Source organism: Antedon mediterranea, chromosome 7, assembly GCF_964355755.1.
Source record: "Antedon mediterranea chromosome 7, ecAntMedi1.1, whole genome shotgun sequence".
NCBI lineage: Eukaryota > Metazoa > Echinodermata > Crinoidea > Comatulida > Antedonidae > Antedon > Antedon mediterranea.
The window spans coordinates 16817851-16843565 of NC_092676.1; the positions used below are offsets into that span (position 1 = coordinate 16817851).

At 32.1% G+C, this 25715-nt stretch overlaps 2 protein-coding genes across 3 annotated transcripts in view; both read right to left on the minus strand.

The window, feature by feature from the left end:
• Nucleotides 1-524: 524 nt before the first annotated feature.
• LOC140054346 (uncharacterized) lies at nucleotides 525-17723 on the minus strand. Of its 2 annotated transcripts, XM_072099299.1 has the most exons (3): nucleotides 17668-17723; nucleotides 17426-17495; nucleotides 525-3497 (listed from the first exon to the last, which is right to left on the minus strand). In XM_072099299.1, the coding sequence occupies exon 3, from the start codon at nucleotides 3471-3473 to the stop codon at nucleotides 2712-2714; it is 762 nt and encodes a 253-aa protein (XP_071955400.1). In that variant the 5' UTR covers nucleotides 3474-3497; nucleotides 17426-17495; nucleotides 17668-17723; the 3' UTR covers nucleotides 525-2711. The 2 variants fall into 2 exon arrangements, with proteins under 2 accessions (XP_071955400.1, XP_071955399.1); XM_072099298.1 differs by lacking the exon at nucleotides 17668-17723 and having other exon boundaries at nucleotides 17426-17659.
• Nucleotides 17724-20879: 3156 nt separating this feature from the next.
• Nucleotides 20880-25715, minus strand: part of LOC140055451 (uncharacterized) — a 35446-nt gene continuing 30610 nt past the window's right edge. The window contains exons 33-36 of the mRNA XM_072100790.1: nucleotides 24506-24671; nucleotides 23821-23916; nucleotides 23193-23342; nucleotides 20880-22887 (exon numbers count right to left, since the gene is read on the minus strand). Of these exons, the coding sequence (XP_071956891.1) occupies nucleotides 22810-22887; nucleotides 23193-23342; nucleotides 23821-23916; nucleotides 24506-24671 (490 nt within the window). The 3' untranslated portion in view covers nucleotides 20880-22809. The remainder of the gene's footprint in view (nucleotides 22888-23192; nucleotides 23343-23820; nucleotides 23917-24505; nucleotides 24672-25715) is intronic.

Genomic DNA, 25715 nt, shown 5'->3' on the forward strand with positions numbered 1-25715 from the left:
GATTTATTAGTCTTCTTAGTAGTTTGTCACAAAAAATATTCAATACACCCAGTAGTTACCTAGTTACACCAAGTCTTAACTTTGACCATATATACCATTTGGCCCTGTACTGACCAAGCATCACAATTTGTTTCGACCAACAGCAAAAAAACAATGTTAACTTAGATTGCTATAGCGTGCAGGTGAACCCTATATGCCTCCCCAAATATTTGTTTTTGTTTCAGCGAATACGTTGTAAGTTTATGTGCATTTATTCTCTTGTTCTTTTCTGCGAGTACGTTGTATTTTTCTGCGAGTACGTTGTACGTTTCTACGAGTACGTTGTATATGTCCGCGAAAACATTGTATGTTTATAATTGGTGATTGATGACTGCCTTCAATACTATGTACTGTAGGCCTACTATATTATATTAAATTAGCACATTAGAACGTAGTTATGAAATCTTTATAATACTGATGATTTTAGGTTTAAATGAAAACAAGCCATGTTATTTTTTTAAATCATAATAATGTTTTGTTTATTAAATTTATAATTCAATCAAAACCATCCATTGACGTATACTAATAGAAAACCGATTCTAATACCACAATAACAGAGAAATGTTTTGTTTTAGCAAAAACCCTACGTTGAAGTTTCATGATGAAAACCAATACGGTTGTATCCAAACCATTGCCCGATCAGAACATACTCTTTCCAAACTCACTTGATAAACAATAAAATAAAACTACACAATGACCCGACATATAAGAGTATAACAAGTTGTAAAAACGTTTTATAATATCAACTTTCACACAACTATGCGCAGTTTATTTATTATTTATACTGTTTTGACTTGGCTATAATTAATGTACACTAGTAACTTTAAAGAAGTTATTACTTTGTAAATGTAAATTTTGATTTGAGTGTTGTAATCACTTTAGCCAGAAAATAATATAATAGCCTACCAACATTAAGGTCAGTTATAAAAAATATAATGAAAACCCGAATTCTATAAATTGTATAACAAACTAGTAGCTTTAAAGAAGTTATTACTTAGTTAATGTAAATTTTGATGTGGAATGTTGTAGTCATTTTAGCAAAAAAAATAATATAATAGCCTACCAACAGTAACGTCAGTTATAAAAAAAACTAAAATGAAAACGTGAATTCTATAAATTATATATTATATACATATTGAATGTTGTTGTTTAAGTAAAATAATGTTAACAGAAAAGGGTTATCCGAGGATCATCAAACATATAATGAATGGCTCTTTTTACCCTGTTGATGATTCGAGCACTTGTTATGCTTGATGTTGTTATTCTTATAATAAAAAAGAACAGCATAATTAACATGGTAAACTTTATACATTAATCAATTATACATTCATGAATACCTGGAATAAAAACCATTCCACTAGTGGGGGACATTTCTTTAAACCTAAATATTTCATATATTCATGCTATAGAGGACAACCTACATTTGGTTATACCAATTTTCTGTAGAGGTTGGGTTATTTAAAGTAATTTTAAAACTCAAAAAATATAATAAATGATTAATATACAGGCCTGGTTATTTCGCGCGAACTCTCCAATGTACGAATTGTTGTCGTCTACTAAAACGAAGGGCACATGTTTTTTTTCTTGGAATTCCTAGACAAAAACTTACAAATAGCACCATATAACATAATGACTTTTTCTAAATAGGTTTGTAATATAATTCTCGTCAAAAATATATATTCTAAAGTAAATAAAAAATAAATAATATATAACTTCAAATCAAATAAATATAAATAAATAAAAGCTTTAAAAAAATTAAACATAATAATACTGAGCTGATCTCTAATCGGCAATTTTCACCAAGCGACCATCTTTTTTCAGTCAATTTCATTCCAATGATTGCGGTTTACGATATGGTTAGTGTACATTTATTCTGTATTATTATATTTTACTGTTTGGCAATCATTTTAAAGTAGTGAATAATCAAGTATTGTTAAATTCATAACGATTACAACGTTATTCTTTTATGTCCGCCTACGCAACTTCCTTAAACTGACGATTGATGATAATTATTCTGGTATAATATAAATGCGCATGCTCAAACTAATACACTGAAGTTAAAGTACACAATTATAGTCAGTTAATCATTATGCTCATTATTCAAAAGTATAAGACGAGTTAAAGAGTTCATTTAACGGACGTTTGTCATAAAATATAGATTGAAAATACATTTAGTAAAGGTTAATTGTTTACATTCTACCTGAAACAATTGATTATTATTTTCAGATTTAACATTCATAAATAAACAACAATTTTGTTTGACTGATAGACGTTCTAATTATCATTATTTCTTTTTAAATTGTACAATGTAACAAGAAAATTCACATTTTCTGTTCAATTATGTTGAAACTTTTTCAACTTATATATTTTGTAATTAATAATTATTCGTATAGAAATTACTACAAGCACGCACGCTATCCACAAATCATGGAACTAGTATGATGTTTATTACATAGTTGTCAAATGTTATAATAAAAACCAGGGAAGAATGAAATGTCACTCTTCCCTGATTTTCGGGAACACACGAATCTTTCGGCTCCACTAACTAAGCCTCAAAATGAGACTTAGTATAAATATGAAATAGTGTATCCATCCTATAATTGGCAAAATGCTTGCCGTTAAATGTGAAAGAAATAAAAGCAAAATCCTATTTATTATATTCGACTAAATGTCTATTGTTCTTCAATACCAAACGTTTCAGTTTCAGTCTTTTCCAGCCAATCCCTGACAAATTGATTTCTTTGATGTCTATCTTCGACAAGTTGTTCTGTACTTCCCGAAACAAAAGTTGAATTAAAAGCTTGATTATAGATATCGTCATAAGATTCTCCATTTGCTGATAATAAACTAATTTTACTACTTCTTAACGTACCAGGAGAAGATGGGCGAGAGTTCAATGAAACACTGCTCGTACAATTGCTCTTTCGTAAATTCCTTCCCCAAGACCTTTCAAACGCTTTCGTTAGGTCATTGCAAGACTTGCTTTGGTCTGCAGATCTTACTGCTGCTAATTCTGGACTTGTTAAACGTTTTTGATCGGATCTTCCAATAAGAAGATTACAGCATGAATTATGCAGAGCTAGATTATCACTATCTTTTAGTAACAACATTGAATGAGCTTTTCGTCTTCTCTCCTTCAGTAATGCTTCAGAATTTATGTCTTGGTTACTTTTACATTTTTTCATGTGTAAAGATGTTGAGCCAGTATCAACTGATAACCAATCAAAATCTTCGTTAGTTCCAGTCCCATCAACGTTGGCAATATGTTTTCGACGAATTCGCGGTGAACAGTAAACGTCGATTCCTTCATGTGGAAGTCCCGTTGTATCATCTTTGGATAAAACGTGTATACAAGATTCATTTGTTAGATCTTTACTTTGATCACATTCCGGCTCAGAAATTCCAGGAACTATTCGTTTTCCAACAGTTTCCATTATTTATATCAATTTATGCTAGATCTGTAAAAAAATTAACAATGATTACTAGACTAATAATAATATTGATGAAAGGAAATTTTACAAAATATAAAAAAGTAAGTCTCAATGTATGTCTATGTTAAATCAAACACAATTAACTCTGTAGTAAAACATAAACAATAAATGCCAGACATTTATAATCCACATATTTAACCAATACATACAATTATGTATAAACAATGAAAAAATGAAAAATATTTCACTCTGGGTATAACAAACGTCAAAGATTCAGACAAAAAATAAGACTGCGGATTTATCCAGAAAATGTCACGAAAATACAAGTCAAAATTGTATTTAAATATTTTATTTCCTTTACGTTAGTTCGTCCGACTATTTTCTGAAAGTTTTTAACAAATTCACATTGTTATTCTACTATATTGTTTCACAGCTACAGCTATACATACTATGCACTGATCGTTCCCATTCTGATTCAAAGAAAATACGTAAGAGTAACGTATGTAATTTGACCAATCACAAGCGATAGATTATCCGAACTGTCGCTTGCTACGATATATTTCGCTTGCATTGGTTCCTATTATGAACCAGACTTTACACGTTTTTTTTATGTTTATTTTACACTGCTGCGCAGTTTAAAATCAAATATTTCCAAGTATAGTAATACTGTATATGTTTTTTTCCACGATAGCATCACACATTTATCATCCTGAAATTGGGCGTTAATAGATATGATATATGGAATGAATTCTTAGACATTAAAATGATAAATATTCAGATATAATGGCACTCTGCACGTTGTCGTAGATCTGTCATTAATTTGCATAACAGAAAATCAGCGAAACTGATTACACTGCAGCTGCAATCATATCAAATTTTGGTGAAGAAGCACTATATATTATTATGATTTATATTGTTTGGGTTGGGATGAATTTCATGTATCGAATCACTTGCGATTCTTTGTTGGTACTGTAGTAGAATTAGTCTCGTCAAGCAAGGATTACTTCAACATTCGAAATGATATACTTATGATTATTTCCGATTATGAACTATGACCCATGTGGGCGTGCACTTTAACCCCGTTCATCTTTCGGAAGGCTGGTTCACCCCCAGCCCATTAGTTTCAAGTTTTAAGTTTATTGTTTTACATAATATAATAAATAATAATAAAAAAGAATATACAGAATATTTAAAAATGTATTGATAAATATAATTGTGTGAGGAGGAGGACACATTAAGCCAAGGCATTTTGTGGCAGCTATACGACATGAAGGGATCCTTTTGGTGAGATGAAATGTTATTGACCATAATATTGTGCACCATTAGGTTAAGGGCCAATATAATTGTCATGGCAACATTGTCTAAACTTTTTGGGACATTGTCCATGTTAGTAACCCAAGCCATCTCACAATCAATTAAAGATATTTGTCCCCTTAAAACAATTAATTGAAAGTGAATAACTTTATCTACAAAACTAAAAAATTTCCTATTCAAAGTTTGATTTAATTCATCTTCATCATCTTCATGCTTTGTGAGACAAACATCTTAAACAAACTTTTTCCAAAATACGTTTTTTACTTGCTTTGATCTTTAGAAAAGCGCAATAATATAAATGTCAATAAGTAATATGGTGTGGTCAAGGATGTTGGTTAGTGGTCTTGATTCCGATAGAAATTCTTCTTCTTCTTTTTAAAATCTTAAATACATTATTTATTGATAAAATAGGCGTATCATGTTTGAAAAATGAGGCCTTTAAGGCTATAGGACGGTGGTCTATAATTATAAGCTGATGATTTAAAATTCTCTGATAAAAAGAACCTGCACATGAAAACGATAATTGTAAAGGAAGACGACACAATGAAATTCGATAATTATTTAATTTGTTGACTAGGCTAAATTCGAACTTTATATTTATTGTAATTTGAAGATACGTAATACAATAGTCTGGCCTGCATTATGTTTACCCTAGACCTAATGTATAAATGGTACTGATGCTATGGGGTCCACGTGTGTGTAGATTTTGTAGACAAAGATTATTAAAATAATATAGTAATTTACACATTAATAAACACATATTCTAAATTATATTAATAATTTAATAATATATTATGTTGTATTTACACATATTTTTATTTCATGAGAAAGTTGGTATAAGTTAAGCGTAAATCCATTAGTACATTTTGAAAATGATTATTATCTAAGTTTTGTAGAATGGAACGAGCTTTTGTTACTTTACTTAAGTCAACTCATGTTTAGTTTGTGGATTAACTGTTGTTAATAATGTTTTCTATGGATTTGAAGAAAAATGGAATGTTTATGCCTATACTTAAGAAATATCGTGACAACATACAATACTCCTTTTAAATATTTTCCCTATGTTTAATCCAAAAGCAACAGAGTCACCGTAAAATGAAAGTCTGGGGCCCCAGAAGAACTTAATTACATAAAATAAAAATTCAATAGGCCGATACAGTTAAAAATACATTTAAAAATATAAAAACAAGAAAAATATGAAAAAGAAAGGATAGACTTTTCTTTAATATCACGTGATATTGTTTTAAGTTCTTTTCTGTAAAAATCTAGATGATATAAAACGTCTTACCTAAATGCAAAATGATCCCATTATAATATTGTGACATTTGTTGAGTTGACATAACGAAGCTAATGTTTCCATTTACATTTCATTCGTGGTAATGTATTACACATTTTGATCTCGAATTCCATTACGTGATGTTTGGATATTTCTACCCAACAACAACCACTAGTTAGCCGGTTACAAAACCAACAAACAATCATCAGCCACTTTTGAGATTTGATTTATAATTTGTTTAGGCCTATTATTTACAAGCAGAATTATATGTGAAGCATTTTGAAAATGATTACTATTAAGTTAAAAACCACTAAGCTTTTCAATTGAAATTAATTGAAATGAAAATTATCTGGGGTTTTTTTTTTTTTGTTTTTTTAGGCAAACAATGCGATACGGATAGATTAAGATAAATGCAATATGAAACGGCGTCACATTCACTGTGATGCATTAAGCACATATAACTTACAGAATTTACCTAGATACATTCTGAAAAAAAATTGAAGAAATAGTAAAGTAAATAATGGTTAAATAATATATTTCTCACCACCCTCTCCTTTCAAATACGTTATTATTGTATTTTGTAAATATTATAGCCTACACTGATTTTGATCTTCACCGACAGATTTTGAAGTTAATGATAATATGATAATATTCATCAGATTGCTCTTCACTTTACTCAAAGGTTGATAGTATCTGTTTACAAGTTTTAATTATAAATGCGAACGTCTTAAAGAAGGCAGTCACCGCTTTATGGCATATACAGTATGATCTATAACGGTTACAATGTATCGATTCGAAATAGCAGTATTTTGTTAATGTAATCAGTCAGTTTACAGCAGATAATCCAAGTCCCTTAATCATTCGACTTTTCGTTCGACACTATATAACAAATGAACGCCTGAAGAATATATTTAGCATAAATGTATACTTAATTCCCAAAACTATGCAATTACGTTGGTTGATATTCTAATGACTATTACCAGTTTGTTGTGGACATTTTCTTAGACATTTTGAATTGATTAGTCTAAGTGAAGAGCGTATGTTTTCACGTTTACTAGTTTCATTCTTAATATTATTACCATAACTGTGTTATTTTTTTTTAATTTATGAACATAATTATGTGTTCTTAGGCCCACGTTACTCACATTTTAATGGACTTTTAGCACGAAAAAAATTAAAAAGTTAATTACATTATATGTATGTATACAATACATGTATAACGCTAGCTACTGTTTATATATGTTTCGTGCTCAATAAATGTAAATGTGTTCCAAGAATTGTACGACTATTACTGTGTATAACAAGTCCCATTAACAAACATCTACGACATGATGAAAATTAGAATATGTATGGAATTACACGAGCGGTATCACGAAACATCCTGCAGTATCGCGTCTTTTGACAACAATCTTCGTCATATATGATATGATGTATACTGTAGTATAGTGAGATATTATTAAGAGGGTTTTGTTAAGTTTGATATTTATGAGTTATGGTATGGGCCTGTTGTCGTCACCAGACGCGTTACTGCAGGAGTCTAACACGTCGCAATCGACTGATACCGTACAAGAATTGGCTGTGATTCACGACTGATTTAAAGTTATTGGGGACTTTATTTTGGACCAGTCCCCTTCACAGTTTTATAACGAGTTTCTTTTTTAAATGGTCACACATTACGTGCCGTAATGCAGCGATGCTTTGTCATTACAATCTATACAGACACCAATGCATCAATGCATTCAACCGCAGGTCTTAAAACTAGCGTGCACTAAATATAGCAAACATACAGACCAATAAATCAATACAATGTCTATTATTTGGAGTATACAGACACATTGCAGTAAATAGTTGCCATGATCAAATTGTAATCAATATTGTAAACTTTACCTCATATTCTATATCTTGGTAAGCGGTCTAGGAAATCAATATGAGATACAATTTGATATTGTTACACTTATATTTCACTATGCATTTCATTATCTCTTCCTATTTAAAGAATACATTATTGATCATTGTCTATTATCATGCACAGATGTTGAAAAATAGTGCTATATTGGTTACAATCAATTCAAGTTGTTTTAGAGTAAGCTGCTTGATCTCACATACTATACTCCACAAATAAGTAATAGTAAATATCTCGTATTTTATAAAAAAATTTTATTGTCCCCCAAAAACATGAACATGAAGATTTTGAATAGGCCTTAGCAGTTTTAATAAAGTAATTTATTTCCGTAGAAAAAAACCAACAAACATAATGATTTAAAATTCCCCAAAACAAAACAAATGGTTAATTTAACCAACTACTATTTGAATGAAGCCTCGTTAGAATGGCAATGACTATAACTGAGCCGCTTCAAATGGCATTCAAAAATGCAAAAAAAAAAAAAATGTTCAGGGCTGGGGGACCATAATATTATAATGAAACATAAATACATGGCAATCATAACACGATCGGAAGTGTAGCCTAGCACTTCTTCAGATGCCTGATCCTTATTTTAATAAACATGGTAGAGAATTTTTAGTTTTAAATTACTATTTTTATTAGGCTTTATATGACTGAAAATCAATAATCTGATTTTCTTACCAAAGTTACATGCATATACAATACGTCACTAGAATCTTGATTTATTAACAGTCTTTTATAATGTATATTGTAATCTAAACACGAATACGGAACGTAGGGATCAGAATGACAATTAATATAAATGGATATTAGAAAATTATTTGAAACGAAGAAAAAGAATACAAATTGTAATGTTCAGGGAAATAAAAGAGACGAGGATTCGTCTTTTATGAGACGGAATCACCTTCATATGTCATAAAGTATAAATTATATTTTCGTATACTGGAATATATCTATTCTATTTACAGGAATAGATCAAATCAGGCTATAAAGTGACTTGACGAAAAATATATTATGTAAGCTAAGTTCTTTAAGCATTTAGGGATTTCCTCACACACATATTGACTTTTGCTCGAAACCCTAGCTTTTATACAGTGTGTGCATTTTTTTCGTTAGCCTGTTTTAAAATCGGTTTAGGTTTCGTTTTTATTATTTATAAATTTATCACTGAATATGCTTGTTTCCGGGACCCACCGAGCTTAGTTTCATAAAGGAAGTTATTAAAATTAAAACCTTTCTTTATCAAACAATACTTCTAAAAGCAACATCCAACAAGAGCATACCTAATGCCAATGGCTTACAAGTTGTGCGGTTCATTCTGAGGCTTAAAACATTCTTCATAACCATTCCATAACATTTTAAAATAATATATTATTTTTTCTTCAGAATTAGCCAATTCTACCAATCAAATCAAACCAGCATTTGGTCACTGGAATCTACAGGTTTGTCATTGTAATCTGCAAGGCATGTATCATGTATTCTCATTGTATCAGCCCGTGTTTAATATATGAATGAATAGCTTTAATGTATAAATTTAAAACCGTGTTTAAGGGAAGTTCATAGCATAAATTATACGTTAGGCTTTTCTATTACAATAATTAGATGCAAATTTAATACAGTGGGGTTCTTCTTGACGTTTGATAGTAATAACAAATAATAATATAAAGACATTAGGCTTGGTTCCCACTAGAACGTAACGCAAGGACGTAAACGCAACGCAAGCGTTTTAACCAATGACAAGGGAAGTTATATATACAGTTAGCAATCACAAGCGAATAAGCCATCGCTTGTGATTGGTCAATTCACTTGCGTTGCGTTACGTCCTTGTGTCGCGTCGCTAGTGGGAACCACGCTTTAAAGTTTTCGAGGGAGGATAAGTATACCATTGTAAAAATAGGTAATTTAAGTATGTAAATGTTGGTACATGTAGTTCTAATACGTAGAATAATTATAGGGAAACCCCCGTTATTGTTGTGATTGTTAAGCTTGGTTCCCACTAGAACGTAACGCAAGGACGTAAACGCAACGCAAGCGTTTTAACCAATGACCAGCGAAGTTATAGACAGACAGCAATCACAAGCGAATAAGCCATCGCTTGTGATTGGTCAATTCACTTGAGTTGCGTTACGTCCTTGCGTTGCGTCGCTAGTGGGAACCACGCTTAAACCTTGGTTTTCCGATAGGACGTAACGCAAGTACGTAGACGCAACATATCGACGCAGTGCATTGTAGGAACCGACAACGTAAGCATGGTATCGTAGACGTGTTCAAACCCGTTTTCTGCCTTGCGTACGTCACAACAGTATATGATATGTGAAATTGATCCCTCTTGGTTAAATAAAAAGACAGACTTCATTGCTTGTATCTTTAGGCAAAATACTTTACTTACGTTTGCTTCTGTTCATCCAGATGTATAAATGGAAACCCAGTTAGATCAAGACACAACTTTGCGCTGATTATTACTAGCTGCATTATGAAAGTGTGTGTCCATACGTGTTTGATCCAAAAATATGACTGTGATAATAATGTTCAGTGCTTAGAGGTTTCACATTAGGCGCTATATAAATCCAGGATATTATTATTAGTGTACCTCTTTAGGACCAACAAATCGGTGTGACGATAATTTGCCTTTTATTGTTATTGTTCATGGAAAATCCTAATAGGATGTCCAATGAATAAGAGTGTCCAAAAGGAAGGACACTAGTACTGTTTATTGTATTCATCAAGAGTATCGTAAATGGCGTTAATTTTGTAGATTTTGTCAATTGAACATTACAGTATCACGACTATCACAATTCTTTATCTTTAGGCCTACCGTTAGAAATCACAAGGTGGTTTTTAGTACAGTAAGTGTCTCTATGCCGTCAGCAGGTAGAATATAAACTACATAATTATTTCATTTTCGAATAATACGTGATTGTCTTTATCATTTTAGAAATAAAATAGTGTAGTAATTCAAAAATTAAAAAAAATCATTTTGTACACGAAACTATTCCAGAATTAATAAATATTTTATGTCATCCTTTGTTTAAAGGTTAACAGTAATGATGCAGGCAAAATGTTATTCATTTATCACGTGTCAAGGAAATCATTTTCACGGATGATATTGGATTTAAGTGGCCAATTAAACTACACGTGGGTTGTATAGCTTGAAAATTATGAATAGAGGTATTTAAGTATGTATGTATTTAAAATATGTTATAAAAATAGAAGAATAATTGTTGATTGAAAACGACAAATAAAATAATTGGTCAGCAAATGTTATAATCAAATTACGATTTATTTACAATAATCTGAACATTTTGACTAGAGATCACTAATTTGAGACAACGTGTTACGGCGAAACAAACCAGTATTAAGGGACTTGGTATATGGTTTAAAAACACCAATTCAGTGGAAACTTTCAATCCATGTTAAAAAAGAATCATCCTCAATTTCATTGTCAACAACTTTGTATCACCAAAGCAATCTAACGATAGGATTAAGATCAAATGTGTTATGTTTGTTTGCGACATGATCAGTTCCACCCTAAACAGAAACCGGAGAAAAATGATATTTGATACTAAAGCTCTGTCTACACTTTTAAACTTTATGTTACAAACAAAATGTGATGTGCTGATATATGGACATGATAATGTCATATCACTACCATGTTTTTGGCATTATTATCATTACCATATTTTGGCACATTACATACTCTGTAGACAGAGTTTTATCGTACAGTAACTAGTATGCATTTGCCGCAGCCAATCCCAAGATCAAAAGACTGTTACAAGTTCCTATTATTGGCAAGGCGAGCTCAGCATCCTGTTAGATTGCCTTGGTATCGCCAACGCACTCCCTGGCCAACGGGACTAATTTATCATCATTCAGAAGTGGGGTACGTAAAATTTATGATTTGGAACCATATATAACAAGGCCAACAGCTATTAAGTCGCGTGCTACAATGCATAGTGATACCGGACTGTCACGAACTCCTCTCACGTATGTTTCCGAGCGGTTGAAAATACTTTAGGAACTCCCTTGTGACATAAAAGTATACACACAAAATCCACAAAGTTGTAAAATAACTCAAAACAAAGCTTTAATTTCAATCAACTTCAACTTTTAACAATCCAGTAAGCACTTTAAACAACAGCTTCACAATAACTTTACAATATAACATCCAACCTCTAATCCAACCTCTAATCCAACAACCTTACAATAGTTTACAACCCTTTATATACAAGATGCTCCTATCCTTCTAGATCATTCTTTATACTTCTCATTATTACATGATTACAGTTTCTATTAATAGCACTTCTGGAATGTTCTTGATTGTTCTTATTAATTATACATGGTTTATTAAATCAAAACATCTTATTCTAGAATGTTCATGTAAATACTATGTTACTCTATATGTTAGGGAATGGTAATTTATTACACTCCCCCCTCTTTCTGAGCTCAAAACTCTTTCTTGGAGTTTTGAGGGGCAAGTATACACGGACGTGGCAAAATTTAACCCACTCCTAGTCTATAAAACTTAATTACACCATAATAACATACAACATAATTATTAATGAAAACTAATAATGAACCAACAATATTCATGTCAATTTGTCGGAATGGTTCACTAATTATTGGCATAGGAATCATCTGGGCCTTCAATTTAGTTTTATACTTTGAAGTTTTCTGACAATTTTCACAAGTGTTACAATATTCGGTCACATCCTTTCTAATACCAGGCCAAAAGAATCTCTGCTTTATCCTATCTAATGTCTTTTTCCTACCTAAATGACCTGCCAAAGGAATATCATGTGAGACTTTCAATACACTATTACGGCAAGGGTATGGAACTACTAATTGCTCTATTGGTTCTGTTTGGTGTTTAGTGAAAACCTGCCTAAATAAAATTCCATCCTTACAGACTATCTTTATAGTGTCATCATCCTTCTGTACTAACATCTGTTCTCGAAGTGAAATTAAAGTTCTATCCTTAACCTGATAATCCTTAATTTTATCTCTGCCAATATCTAAAATGTCTAATTCATTATCTTGGCTAGATTGAGCTTCCTTTGTTTTTGCAAACTCTTTCCTAACTTTTCGTTTCTCACTTCTGGTTTTATGAACTTTTTCCTTGGGAGGGTTGTTACTGAGTAGTTGGCCATCTAAATGTCCAAATTCTTCTTGAAAATTAACCACATCATCTAACTGATGTGAAATAACCCCAGAAGCTTTTTCCGACTTTAATTCGTTTTCCTCTCTTAGTTTTTCTTTTCTAGCATGATCTCTAGTGGCAACAAAACTATGCCTATCATGATTCTTATCCCTCTTCCCTAATAAGTCTCCAAATTTAGGAAAGTCCCTACCAAGAATTACATCTCTTGGTAAATCGCTGCAAACGCCAACCAACAAATTATGGTCTTCGTTATTAATCTTAATATTGACGAATGCAGTAGGATAGGCTTGGACATGGTCATGGACGCACCTGCATGTAATTTTAGCTTGCTCCGCGCGATTAATTTTCTTAGCCGCTACTAAATCAGAATGAACAAGTGTCATATCACATCCAGAGTCTATCAAAATTTCACAATCACATCCTTCAACTAGGCCTCTACAAATGTAAGGTGTACATGGTTTTGAAACAGTATCTGTCTTTGTCGACAAAAAGCCATCCTTACTTCGACAAAATCGTTCTATGTGGCCTACTTTTTTGCACCGTCTACAAACGAGAGGTTGTCTAGCGTCAGATTGTGATTTATGAAAGTTATCAGGGGGATTATTATTACCCTTACTGTCAACTTCAGGAGTGCCTTTCACTGTTTTCTCCTGGTTGTTTCTATTTTCGTGTTTTCTATTTTGAAACTTTTTCTCAAAATCGATACCTTTTCTAGCTTGAAAATAATTATCTGCTAATTCTGCAGCATTTAATCCAGAATCTGGTTTATGTTCTTTAACCCAAATTTGTACCCCTGTGGGCATAATATCTATCAATTGCTCTAAAATAACAATTTCAGCTAAATCATCTTTGCTTTTATCAGCAGGCCTAGCCCACTTAGTAAATAAGTCTTTCAACCTAACATACATTTCTCTATAACTTTCTTCACTTTTCTTTTTAATTGACCTAAACCTTTGTCTATATGTCTCTTCAGTTATGTCATACCTTTGTAATATTGCTTTCTTCACTATGTCGTACTGGTTACTTTCTGTCACTGGTAGTGATGCATAGGCTGCTCTTGCTTTGCCTGTCAAATGTGGTATCAGTTTTACTACCCAGTGTTCTTTTCGCCACTCATAGGTGTTAGCAATTCGTTCAAACGTAGTGAGATAATTTTCAATATCATCACTATCAGAAAGTTTTGCAATCTGAACTTCCTTCAATCTCATTATATCTTTTAATCGTTTCTCCTCACTGTCCTTTTGCTTATCCATTAACGCCATTACCAATGCTTGCTGTTTCTCTATATCGTCCCTACGTAAACGTTCTTGTTTTTCCATATCTTCTTTGCGTTGTTCCATCATCTGCTGCATCATAAGATTCTGTTGTTGCATTTGTTGCTGCATCATTAGATTCTGCTGTTGTATTTGTTGCTGCATCAACAACAAAACATCTTTTGAAGATGAGTCAGCCCCTGTAGGGTTATGTCCACTGGTTGGTACAGACTCTTCTGCCTGTTGTTCAGGTTGTAATGACTGAACCGATTCTACCTCAGAATCAGATTCATCGCCGCCGCTGTATTCTCTACCGGATCTTGTTGTTGATTGTTTATCAGCCATATTTTAAATCTGGATGAGGGTCTTGTTACTAGTTAATCGTAGTTACCGAGACGTTCACAAGTCTACTGTTCCAAATAAATAATGTACTGTTCTTAAAACAATGTTTGTGTACTTACGATTAAACAAAACGTAGCACTACGGCTTCCGTAAAATATCACCGTATCGTAAGTACCGCTTCCTCAAAATATCAATAGAAGTACAGTTGATCCTAAAACAGCCACCAATCTATGGCAAAATACAGTAGATCAAACTGCTACCACAAAATATCACAACCGTAGATAAATACACAGTTAAGTCGAACAGTAGATCGAAATAACCGCTGCCACCAAATTAGGCTGAACACCGCTGCCACCAAATTATGTCACGAACTCCTCTCACGTATGTTTCCGAGCGGTTGAAAATACTTTAGGAACTCCCTTGTGACATAAAAGTATACACACAAAATCCACAAAGTTGTAAAATAACTCAAAACAAAGCTTTAATTTCAATCAACTTCAACTTTTAACAATCCAGTAAGCACTTTAAACAACAGCTTCACAATAACTTTACAATATAACATCCAACCTCTAATCCAACCTCTAATCCAACAACCTTACAATAGTTTACAACCCTTTATATACAAGATGCTCCTATCCTTCTAGATCATTCTTTATACTTCTCATTATTACATGATTACAGTTTCTATTAATAGCACTTCTGGAATGTTCTTGATTGTTCTTATTAATTATACATGGTTTATTAAATCAAAACATCTTATTCTAGAATGTTCATGTAAATACTATGTTACTCTATATGTTAGGGAATGGTAATTTATTACACGGACCGACAGACAAACAGACCGACAGACAGACAGACCGACAGACAGACGGACCGACCGACATAGTGAACTATACTGACCGAAATTACTGAACATGTTTAAAAATGTTGAAATGTTTAAAAACATTTATATTTTTTTAATTTACACGTGCGTAGCCTGTCACTTTTGACGTGCTCGTATAACGTAATTTCGAGTTGAAAAGTAAGTCAAGAAAACAGAAATCGGGCAAAAAGAGTGCGCAATAACATTGCAGTGCGCGCGCAAAAATCTGCGCACTCATGGCAATTTTGTAAACGCTTAAAATTGCCTGAAACGTACTCTTATTTCATCGAAAATAAATTTTGAAAATGTTAAGCGCGCGTACGCATGCGTTACATGCGCTACGCACGTAATTGTATTGCCATATGATGATTTATGCCCTGAAATTTATGAGTACCAAATTTTATTTAATTGTGATTCATGGTTGTTAAGATATGATTACAAACGTGATTTCGTTAAATCGTGCGTAGACCGCGTAATTTTTTATTGCGCACCGTGAAAACATAACCACATCGATTCCTGGCCATAAGGAATATTCTGTGAAAAATTGACTTAGCTAGATTAAACTGATATCAAGATAAGGTCATAAAGCGATAAAACGCATAGTGATACCGGACCGACAGACAGACAGACAGACCGACAGACAGACCGACCGACCGACATAGTGAACTATAAAGTCGCTTCCACGCGACTAAAAACACGGTGTTTATTGTTTGATATTCACTCCTTTAATATGAATAGTATACTAGCGTTGTGTTGGTCTCTTTGATATGCGCAATGACTAAGTACTTGTGCGCATGTCTCGAAAGCACATGTGAATAAGTTTGCTTTTATTTACATTATAGGCCTATCTCAAAGAATAAATTGTATGAGGGGAAGGGGTGGTGTGAGAGGTCTGACGTGTTTATTAAGTAGGAACAATGTATTGGCAGATTCTGTTAAAATTAATTACCAATAATTATACTTGTTGGTAGATAATAATAAGACAATGATAATAATAAATCAAATTTAATACCAAATGTCGTCTGGTGGTGATACTATATTTAGATTATTTGCAAACAATAATGAACAATATACCACAAATAAAATTCATGACAAGAATGCAAATTGACACGTAATTCATTAAAGCTGGCTACTAATTGCTTTTAGTCGTTCTTCATTGTGTATAATTTATTCAAAATTGTCGTCTTTTTGTTTCAAGGTGTTGAGGTAACCTTTGTCAGAATAATGCGTTGATCGCGTTTGTTTAAAAAAAATATCGGTAAACATTTAAATATTATTATAACCTTTGAGTGTGTTTATGATAATATCTTGTTTAAATATAAATAATATGTTCTGTATGTCATTTATTTATGTTCAATTTACATCTAGAATTGTATTTATTCGGTGTAAGATATTTATATACAATATATCTGAAGACGAACCTTTACCAAATTATGAAATCGTTAACGTAAATTAACAAATTGAAATTCAAAACATTGCTTGTTGGTGTATCCTTGCTACAATCTGATAATAATAGTTTCCTCGCTTTTATATTCGAGCAATACACGGAAATAAACTGCATTATGTTTTAATAATACACCCAAAAACGTACACGCTTGCATGGTATTACTTCCGTACGTTGTTAATAAATGTAAAATACAGACAAAAAAGTGGATATTATTCTATTTATGTTATTTTGTCTATAATTCATAAATCTGGAAACTGGCCTACCTAAGCGTAGGCCTATATACTCACTATCTAATCGTTCCTCCATGATCGTATTGAAAATTGAGGTAATAATATAAGGAAATCATCTGGAATGAGATACGTATGTCTAAGCTATCCATAAAAATAAAACATAGCCCTACCTGTTTGCTCTGTATTGACATTAATCGTCGTGTAATAAATGTTACGTATAGCCCCAACATCCATACCTGGCTGGTTAAAAAAGATATTCGAATATTTAATCAGAATTGCTTATTCAAAAACAATCCGTAGCGCCTCTGTGTATTACTATCACGTGAATATTATATCAACGATGCCACAATTCACATAATGAACGCGTATACGATCGATGTACACGGTGAACAGAAAGAATATAATTAAATACCTTAAGACTAATTATATCCGGTTCACGACAAGTGGAGGCCACAAAACTATCTCCCGAATATCGACCAGAAATATAAATAATATTTATCTGAACAGAAATATCAGTCATCGGCGTGTGATCCGTCATTCAGACAATTCAATTTTGCGTAAATTGCATGGCATCGATTACGTACTTAACAATACGTATACCATGGCAAATTCAATTCATATTTAACATAATAACTCCTTGACTAAATGCAGCGATGCTTAAAACGTCTTGAACACACTGTAACCCGTTGGCTATGCTGTAGTTTTAACGATGTTTCGAAGTCATACACAATAATTTATGGATACAGAAGCTAGCGTTGGTAAAAACCTTTATGTATTCATAATATAAATGCGCACAATATCAACTAAGTTACATTACGGACGTAAATGTGGATTTCAAAACATTATGCTCCATGATGGTATAGGTACAGCGGCTGGTACGTGATATCTATTGGGAAATGTAATGTAAATCTGAAAAATATAGACCAGGTTGAACACAGAATTCCAACAATCCAAAGTAGGAAACAACGGTGATTACGCATGCTCAGTAATAAAAAAAAAAGCGTACATTAAAAATAAAAATCTGCACATGAATGAGTCATCGCTGAGTTCTGGCGAATAACATCATCATTAATCATGTGTTGAAGAAGAAAGTACATGCTTATTGTACTATGTCATAGATTCGGAACTACATTTGTATAGCCTATTAAACAAAAACCATTTCTACACTTTTCTTTGGTCATGATATAAATATTCTTGACCGTACCCGTGTTTTAATGTGCAATTGTAATCAATTAATCCGCCACGTCTAGAACTAGATCGAATGTCAAACCCTAGGTCTTTGAGAAAGACTAGATTTGAGTTGTCATTTGTCACTGATTTTCTTGCAAACAAACAAAGAAGCGAAAGACAAAATACCGATTGGCAACCGTAAATCAGAAATAAGGTTATGTTTCGTAAACGATTATAACGTCCAAATTAATTACAAATGACGTCACTGTTAATTTGAACCGTTATTCTAACCGATAAACCGAATAATATCAATACGTCAAGACGACAACATAGTGAAGTTGAATCATCACTTCTAACAGCATGCGTTCATACACATAAACAGCTATTAGTTATCAATAGGTTTTCCTGTTTATAAACATAACCTAATTACTTTTACGCCTGATGAATTTGTCAACATTTCGTTCATTTTTCATGCAATGCAAATAATATGTACATGATAATTAACGTGTAAATAATTGTCAACCGGTATTGAGGAAGTTCACAAGTTGAAAAAAGTATAATTGTATTAATTTTCTTGTTGAGTTATACTATATGTATATTATTGATGTCCTCCATGATATAATTAAGGTTCCACCAGGAAAGAGTAAACAATTTGTTAATCGGGGCCGGGTGTGTGTGCAGGGGTGGGGAAATGGGTTTCTAAACAAAATAATGTATATCAAGCTATAAATAGCGTTTTTACAAAACAATTTGGGCATTGGAATCTACTGTAGGCCTATATGTAAACAATGGGCAATGAAGTTGTCACTGCAATTATGGGCATGTCGGGTACTTTCCAGGCCAATTCATTTTCGTTTTTCGCTAAGGTCGTGAGTAGAGCCTTTTCGTTAAAATCCCGCAATGATTCGACTTAATTGGTAAAATAAAAAACATGTTGAAATACATGGCGTTCCATACGTATAATACTTGAGCTAGAATCATCGTCTAGGCAAACACAGCAATGTCACGTGTTTTGAATTTATAGCGCATACAATTATCCGATTGACTAGTAGTCGCATTTGATTGGATAATCACTCGAAAATATTTTAATATGCATGTTTAAAAATGTCTAAAATTCATCAACTAAGATGATGCGCATAATTATTATTCTATTGTTTATGGCTGTATGCTTTTGAATGTTTTAAAGAAGAAAATCGTCGAATATATACATATCATCTTTGGTCAGTCGCTTCACTTAAATTCTAACGTTATTTCTAATCAATCGATCGATTAAATAAACACGCAAGGAATGAATTCGAAATGTTGATATAAGCAAAGGTTATGAGTTTGCATTTGTTTAGGGGCGGTACAGATATCAATTAAATAATTTCAATTGCATTCTTGAAAGAGTTCATTCTGGTGGTCATGATGAGCCAATAATGATGATTTTTTGTTCTTCTTTTTTGTGGTTTAACTTATCTTATACGATATAACAAAATACATTGATTGAATCGATGTTGAACCTTATATATTTTACAAATCATTTGAATATGTAATTTCTAATTAATTATAATCAACTATTAATCATAATTTAACGGGATTATTTTGAATTATGCTTGTCAAAATGGTAGCATCTTATAACATCGTTCAATCGCTTAAATATTATTGATTCACAATTATAATTATTATTGACTTTGTCGTCACTTAGAAAATCATCAACTACTTGTTTGAACGCGCTTCAATGATCAATATTCATATCGCTCACTTAACAGTGTGAATAATGCGTTCGATTTTACAAATGTAAGTAATTTAATTTGTTTTATAAATAATAATGTGTTGTAATTACATAAATATACAACAATAAGTAAGTACTTTATGTATTATAATTAAAATAGACTCAGATTGTGTAAAAAAATTAAATTAGAATATTCAAACACAAAGTTTATAAAATGTCAATTACTCGTAATATAGATCTGGAGCGTTGATTATTCGCAAGCGCGGTTTTGTTAGCGTATTCATTCATTCATTTCATTTATTTACACAAAGCAAAATTCAAAATATGTTAACAAAATATGAATCAAATTAATAGTTACCTTGTATCTGGAGAAACTAAAATAAGCTCAGGGAGCTTTAAGAAAGGTTCCACCAGGAAAAAGTTTTTATAAAAAATTCGGATCAAATGTTCATAGACAGAGACAAACAGAGGTTACAGCCGGTACATACACTACGCAAGTATGGACGAAGACAGACAAACATACAAATAAATAAGGGTAAAAGAGTATCATCAGTCTTCGATGATGTAATACGGAAATCATGGTGAATGTTTCTATTTTTATGCTGGCTGACGGGCTATATCGTATGTGTTTCACCCCTACCACCATTGTGTTACCTGCTCTGTTTATTCTAATTTAGGCCTAAATGGGAGGTGGAAATACGCTCAAGTTTCATGATTATCAATTGCTTTCTGAGTAGGCCCTATTTCTGTTTGTATTATCCAATTTTATTTATTTTGCATTATCATTACTTAAATAACAATCTTTATTTGTTTTCATCACTGCTGCATACAAAACATAGATTCTTCCACTTTTAGTATCTGTTCTAACTTTTATTTTACTTCATACTTTATTCCAGAACAAATCAAATATAATAGATGACGTCTATTCCTTGATTGTTTGATGTGATATAATTGTACATATTCTTGTCTGAAGGCAATATAGCACTTTCTTTCATTTGTATGCACAGTCAGACTACAAGTCGACTTACGTAATATTAAATGCCCTATAATTTGCATATGAACGGCGCAGGTGTTGTTTTAATGCCATTAATCATTTCGATTTAAGCATTGATGTATAACTTTGTTTAGTACAGTTAACTCTCCCAAAGTAAACTTTGATATGAAATATAATATGAAATAATATGAAATTTTGAAATACTGAACAATAAAACCTTTTATTACCTGTCAACAAAAAGCTTAGTAGTCTAATAAAATGACAACCGTATTAATGAGATGAAAATCAATAGGCCTACCGTAAATCCTCGAAACGATGCCCGCGGACTTCTTCTTTTTTTTTTCTTGGGTGGGTTTCTTTTCGAGATGGGTTTCTTATTTTTATTTTTTTTCGAGATTAATTTTGTAAACTACTTCTTTTCGAGGTTTTACGGTAAATTGTATTTGTTATTTTTGTAAAGTTCAGCCTGTACACCGGGGTTTGTCATATGATGTTAGTTGTTGTTATGTGGTTCTGTCTATTGATTGTTATTCCAATTCATGTTTCAATACATGACTACGGTCTAAAAGCTTCTAAATCTCACAATCTAATGGTCAGACGTGTTTTGGCCTAGGATACTAAAATTAGTGTAGTCAAACAATTTTGTTTTAACAAATCACATAACTTTTTAAATTGATCAATTTCATTTCAGACGTGACATATTATATTAAATCACTAATTAATAATGTTTATTATTTAATCTCTATCAATGTGAAGTTACTCTAAAACAAAAATACAAGCAAATAAATAACACACTGTAAAATATAAAGAAAATAAACATCTAAACCGCTTTGAAATAATTGTGTAAATACGTGATTGTTACAGTATAGTACTGTAATGATGCATACTGTTTAGCTTATATTATATAATTATTGCAAAGAACCTTGTGATGTGAAAAATAGTGATTTATATATCATGTATTAGCCTACCATGTAAATTTCGACACTAAGACAAAATTTAAAAACTGAAACAATAGGTTTTACGAGATAAACCGCACACTGTAAAATTAAAGCCAACATACTTGTTGTCTACATCAATTTGAATGTACTGTCAATAATGATAATAGTGAGCTTTCGATTTGCAACCATACCACCTACGTAATGTTGAATTGTGTGCGTGTTCGTGTGTCCTCGCTTCTCATCTCGACATAGGTTTGGTGTTTTTCTAGGTCCAGGCAACAAACGGCGACACATTAATTAGCCTGACCTCAGGTAATTGGTTGTGTCGTTGTTCACATGACATAGTACCCACTTACTAAACTATGCATTTCGATGTATTATTTTGTGATGTCTGTGTTCTACCCCATCCAAAAAAGGCATGTCTGTGATAACAAGCAGAAAGTTGTCACCTGAACCTATGGAATCGAATAAATTGGCTCCGACAACGCTCCCATGTAGTAATTTCATAAGACCTCATAGGTCCAGGTCGTCGCAAACTCGAAGGCTTCTCAGTTTGGTTCTCATTACTAAAGAACGCAACAGAACGTGAACACTACGCAAGCGAGTAGACCAATTTTGCGCCCTATTCAACATCTAAGGACAAACGTATTGATAAATAAACTCTATAAAATGTTTTTTTCTAAAATGATAAACAACTATATAATAGATAAATGTAATTATTATTATTTCAAATTCTTCCTACAAGTCCTCAATTTGTAGTTGCCTTTGTTTATTCTGGATTGTTTCCTCATAGGATGGAGGTGGTGAACGCATCATCTATTGAAATGAAATCAAATTATGTTTACATTATTAATTATTCAATTGCAAATCATTTCTATTATAATATACTGTATACAGTAATCAGGCACACACCATTATATTAAAAGTAAGCGTGGCCATTTTGGATACATTTGACGTCCTAATACTGAGATTTTGAAACGACAACTATGTATTAAACTGATAATAAGCAGAATAAAAATTAGTAGGCTGTACTATGGTTGGCTTATTGTGCTTGGTTTTATACTAGTTCTCCCTCCTCTATACGATATTTCTGGATACCTTGCCTTACTGTTTTAACTTACCTCATCACATCGGGACTCAGTTTGTTTCATGGCAAGCTTCTTCTTAGACATCTTTTTCACATTAGGCCGGTATCCAAACTGCAGTCGATATGGTACAATTTTGCCAAAGTCATCATAATACGTTTCTCCCTGGTACGATGGCATACCATTCTGTAGATAATAAGGTTTTGTTTAGTGACTACCAAGAAATTGCTGCATGCTTTAAGATATGAAGGAACTTTATGTAACTATAATTATTTTAGAAGGTAAAAAATAAACACATAATATTAACACAATTTGCAAACCTACTCTTCAAATACCAATACAAACGTATAGCATAATGCACAATTATAAAACAGTACTTTGAAAACTCACTTCGGTATACATTGAGATCAATACCTAGATTAATTTCTCGTAATTGTTGTTAATGTTTGTGAGATTTTACTTTCTAAATAGTTTTAGTAGTTTAATATAATTATTCGAAACAACTAAAAAACAATCCATAAGGCCAAAACTTAACCTAACAAAGCTCACAATTCTTTTCCACAACCAGTTGTCCTAAAGTACGGTATTGTATTCTAAAACTTTAGCATCTCAATTGTAATTTTAAATAAAAATTATTTTCCATTTGAATAAATTTCAGACTTACAAGTGAACTAACAGAATCGGTTCTTTGTGTAGCCCAAGCGGCTTGTTTTACTACCGGCGAATTTTCTGCTCGTTTGGTCTTCCATGCCTTTTGAATCTGTCAAGACAATTGCAAAGACTTGAAACGTTGATGAAATATATGTTTTCAGTGAATCTAATACGTTCTAATTTAATACGGTATCTACACAAAGACTCTTGACATTATGGAGAATATTATGAAAAAAAATGGAAATATTTTTAGAATGAAATTACTTACTTACTGAAATCCCAAAGTTGTAGAAAACCCCCCAGAAATACTTAGAAAACAACGACATGTTTTGAATGTTCGGACATGACTTATTATTATTTCTTAGTGGACTGAATACTTCTCTCTGTCTACACTATCAAATTTTATGTGACAAAAAATGTGATGTGCCCTTGGACATAATTAAGTCATATCACTACCATATTTGGGAACATCACACTTGTTTTGACAAACTAGTTTGATAGTGTAGACAGAGCGTTAGTTCTCGTAAATATTAACTTTTACGAACCATCTTATAAATCAGTATCATACATTATATCAGTTGCTGACTATTGTCGAAAGTTTTGAAAATAAGAAATGAAAGCTATAATATTCTTTTTAATTTTTATAATATATTGTATTAATGCAATTTGCTTAGATAATAATGTTTTAGTCTCTTCACCTCGTTACTTGTAAAGCAATATACTGCAATAGCAAGTCCTTGGAATGAGGCGAAGATCACAAACAGGTAGGTGAACACTTTAATGAAAGGACCAACAGCAGCCACGCCAAATATCCATGTCATACCAAGAATAGGTACTACCAGTATTGACTTTCGTGTATTCTTCCTGTAAATATTTATTTAAAAAGAATATTACTACAATAAAACTATTATAAGATTACTATTTGATTGGGTGATTTTGTAATACTTAGAATTTTTAATTTCCTTTTATTAATCGCTAAAATTGAGATCACGAGGTCGGGAAGCCATGGCATTTATAGGCCAGGTACGGGCAAAAAATTTCAATTGATCATACATTCCAATAATTATCGATTATTAGTTTCCCCTATGTTTCATAATTTTTGGGATTTTATTTGTGTTACACGAGCTTGTTGAAAATAAGCACTTTCTTATCTTTCTTATCAGTGAGGGGATAGTTCAAATTACACAGTAAAATGTCTATTCTTTTGTCAACAAATTTTGTAAATAGAGAGGCATTTTAAAAAGCTATGAAAAATAAACGTTGTGGTAAAAAATGTTATCAGATGACTAAATATAGGTAATATAACTTGAATATTACATTTCTGATATTTTTATTCAACTTCAGATTTTTATTTTCATGCTATAGCAAAAATTATCCACCGTATATCCACCATCTTTTTTTACCGTCTAGGGAGTCACCAGACATGTTATTACATTAGGTTAACTACCTAACTACTGAAAAAAAGTCTTCCTGGTTTTTATGGAAGAATTTTGCCAAATTTTGTATTTGACCATATTAAGGGAAATTCATGTTTTTTCGTCTTGATTTCTGTTACAAATATTTGATTTATGTACAATTAACCAAATATTATATTTAAAATTCATGCCTGTACCTGAGCTTTAAAAAAGCAGTGCTCCGACGTTGAACGCGGAATTATAACCAGTTGTTTTTTTCAATGTTTGTCCTTTTTATTTTTAAGCTAGCATATCACAAGCTTTTGCTTTATTGATCTTTTGCCCTGTTCTTTTCTTACGTAATTGCATGTATTGCTATATACTCTACTTATTAAAGAAGAAACTAATTGTTTAAATGGTATAGGTTGATTTTCGAACGCGGATCAGTAAACAACATCGCATGGCAAACATTATCAAAATGTATACAAAAAGCAGAACGTGAGCCTATTAATTA

What these genes read in the sequence shown, in the direction of transcription:
- LOC140054346 (XM_072099299.1), bottom strand. Translation starts at nt 3,473, where the DNA reads ATGGAAACTGTTGGAAAACGAATAGTTCCTGGAATTTCTGAGCCGGAA.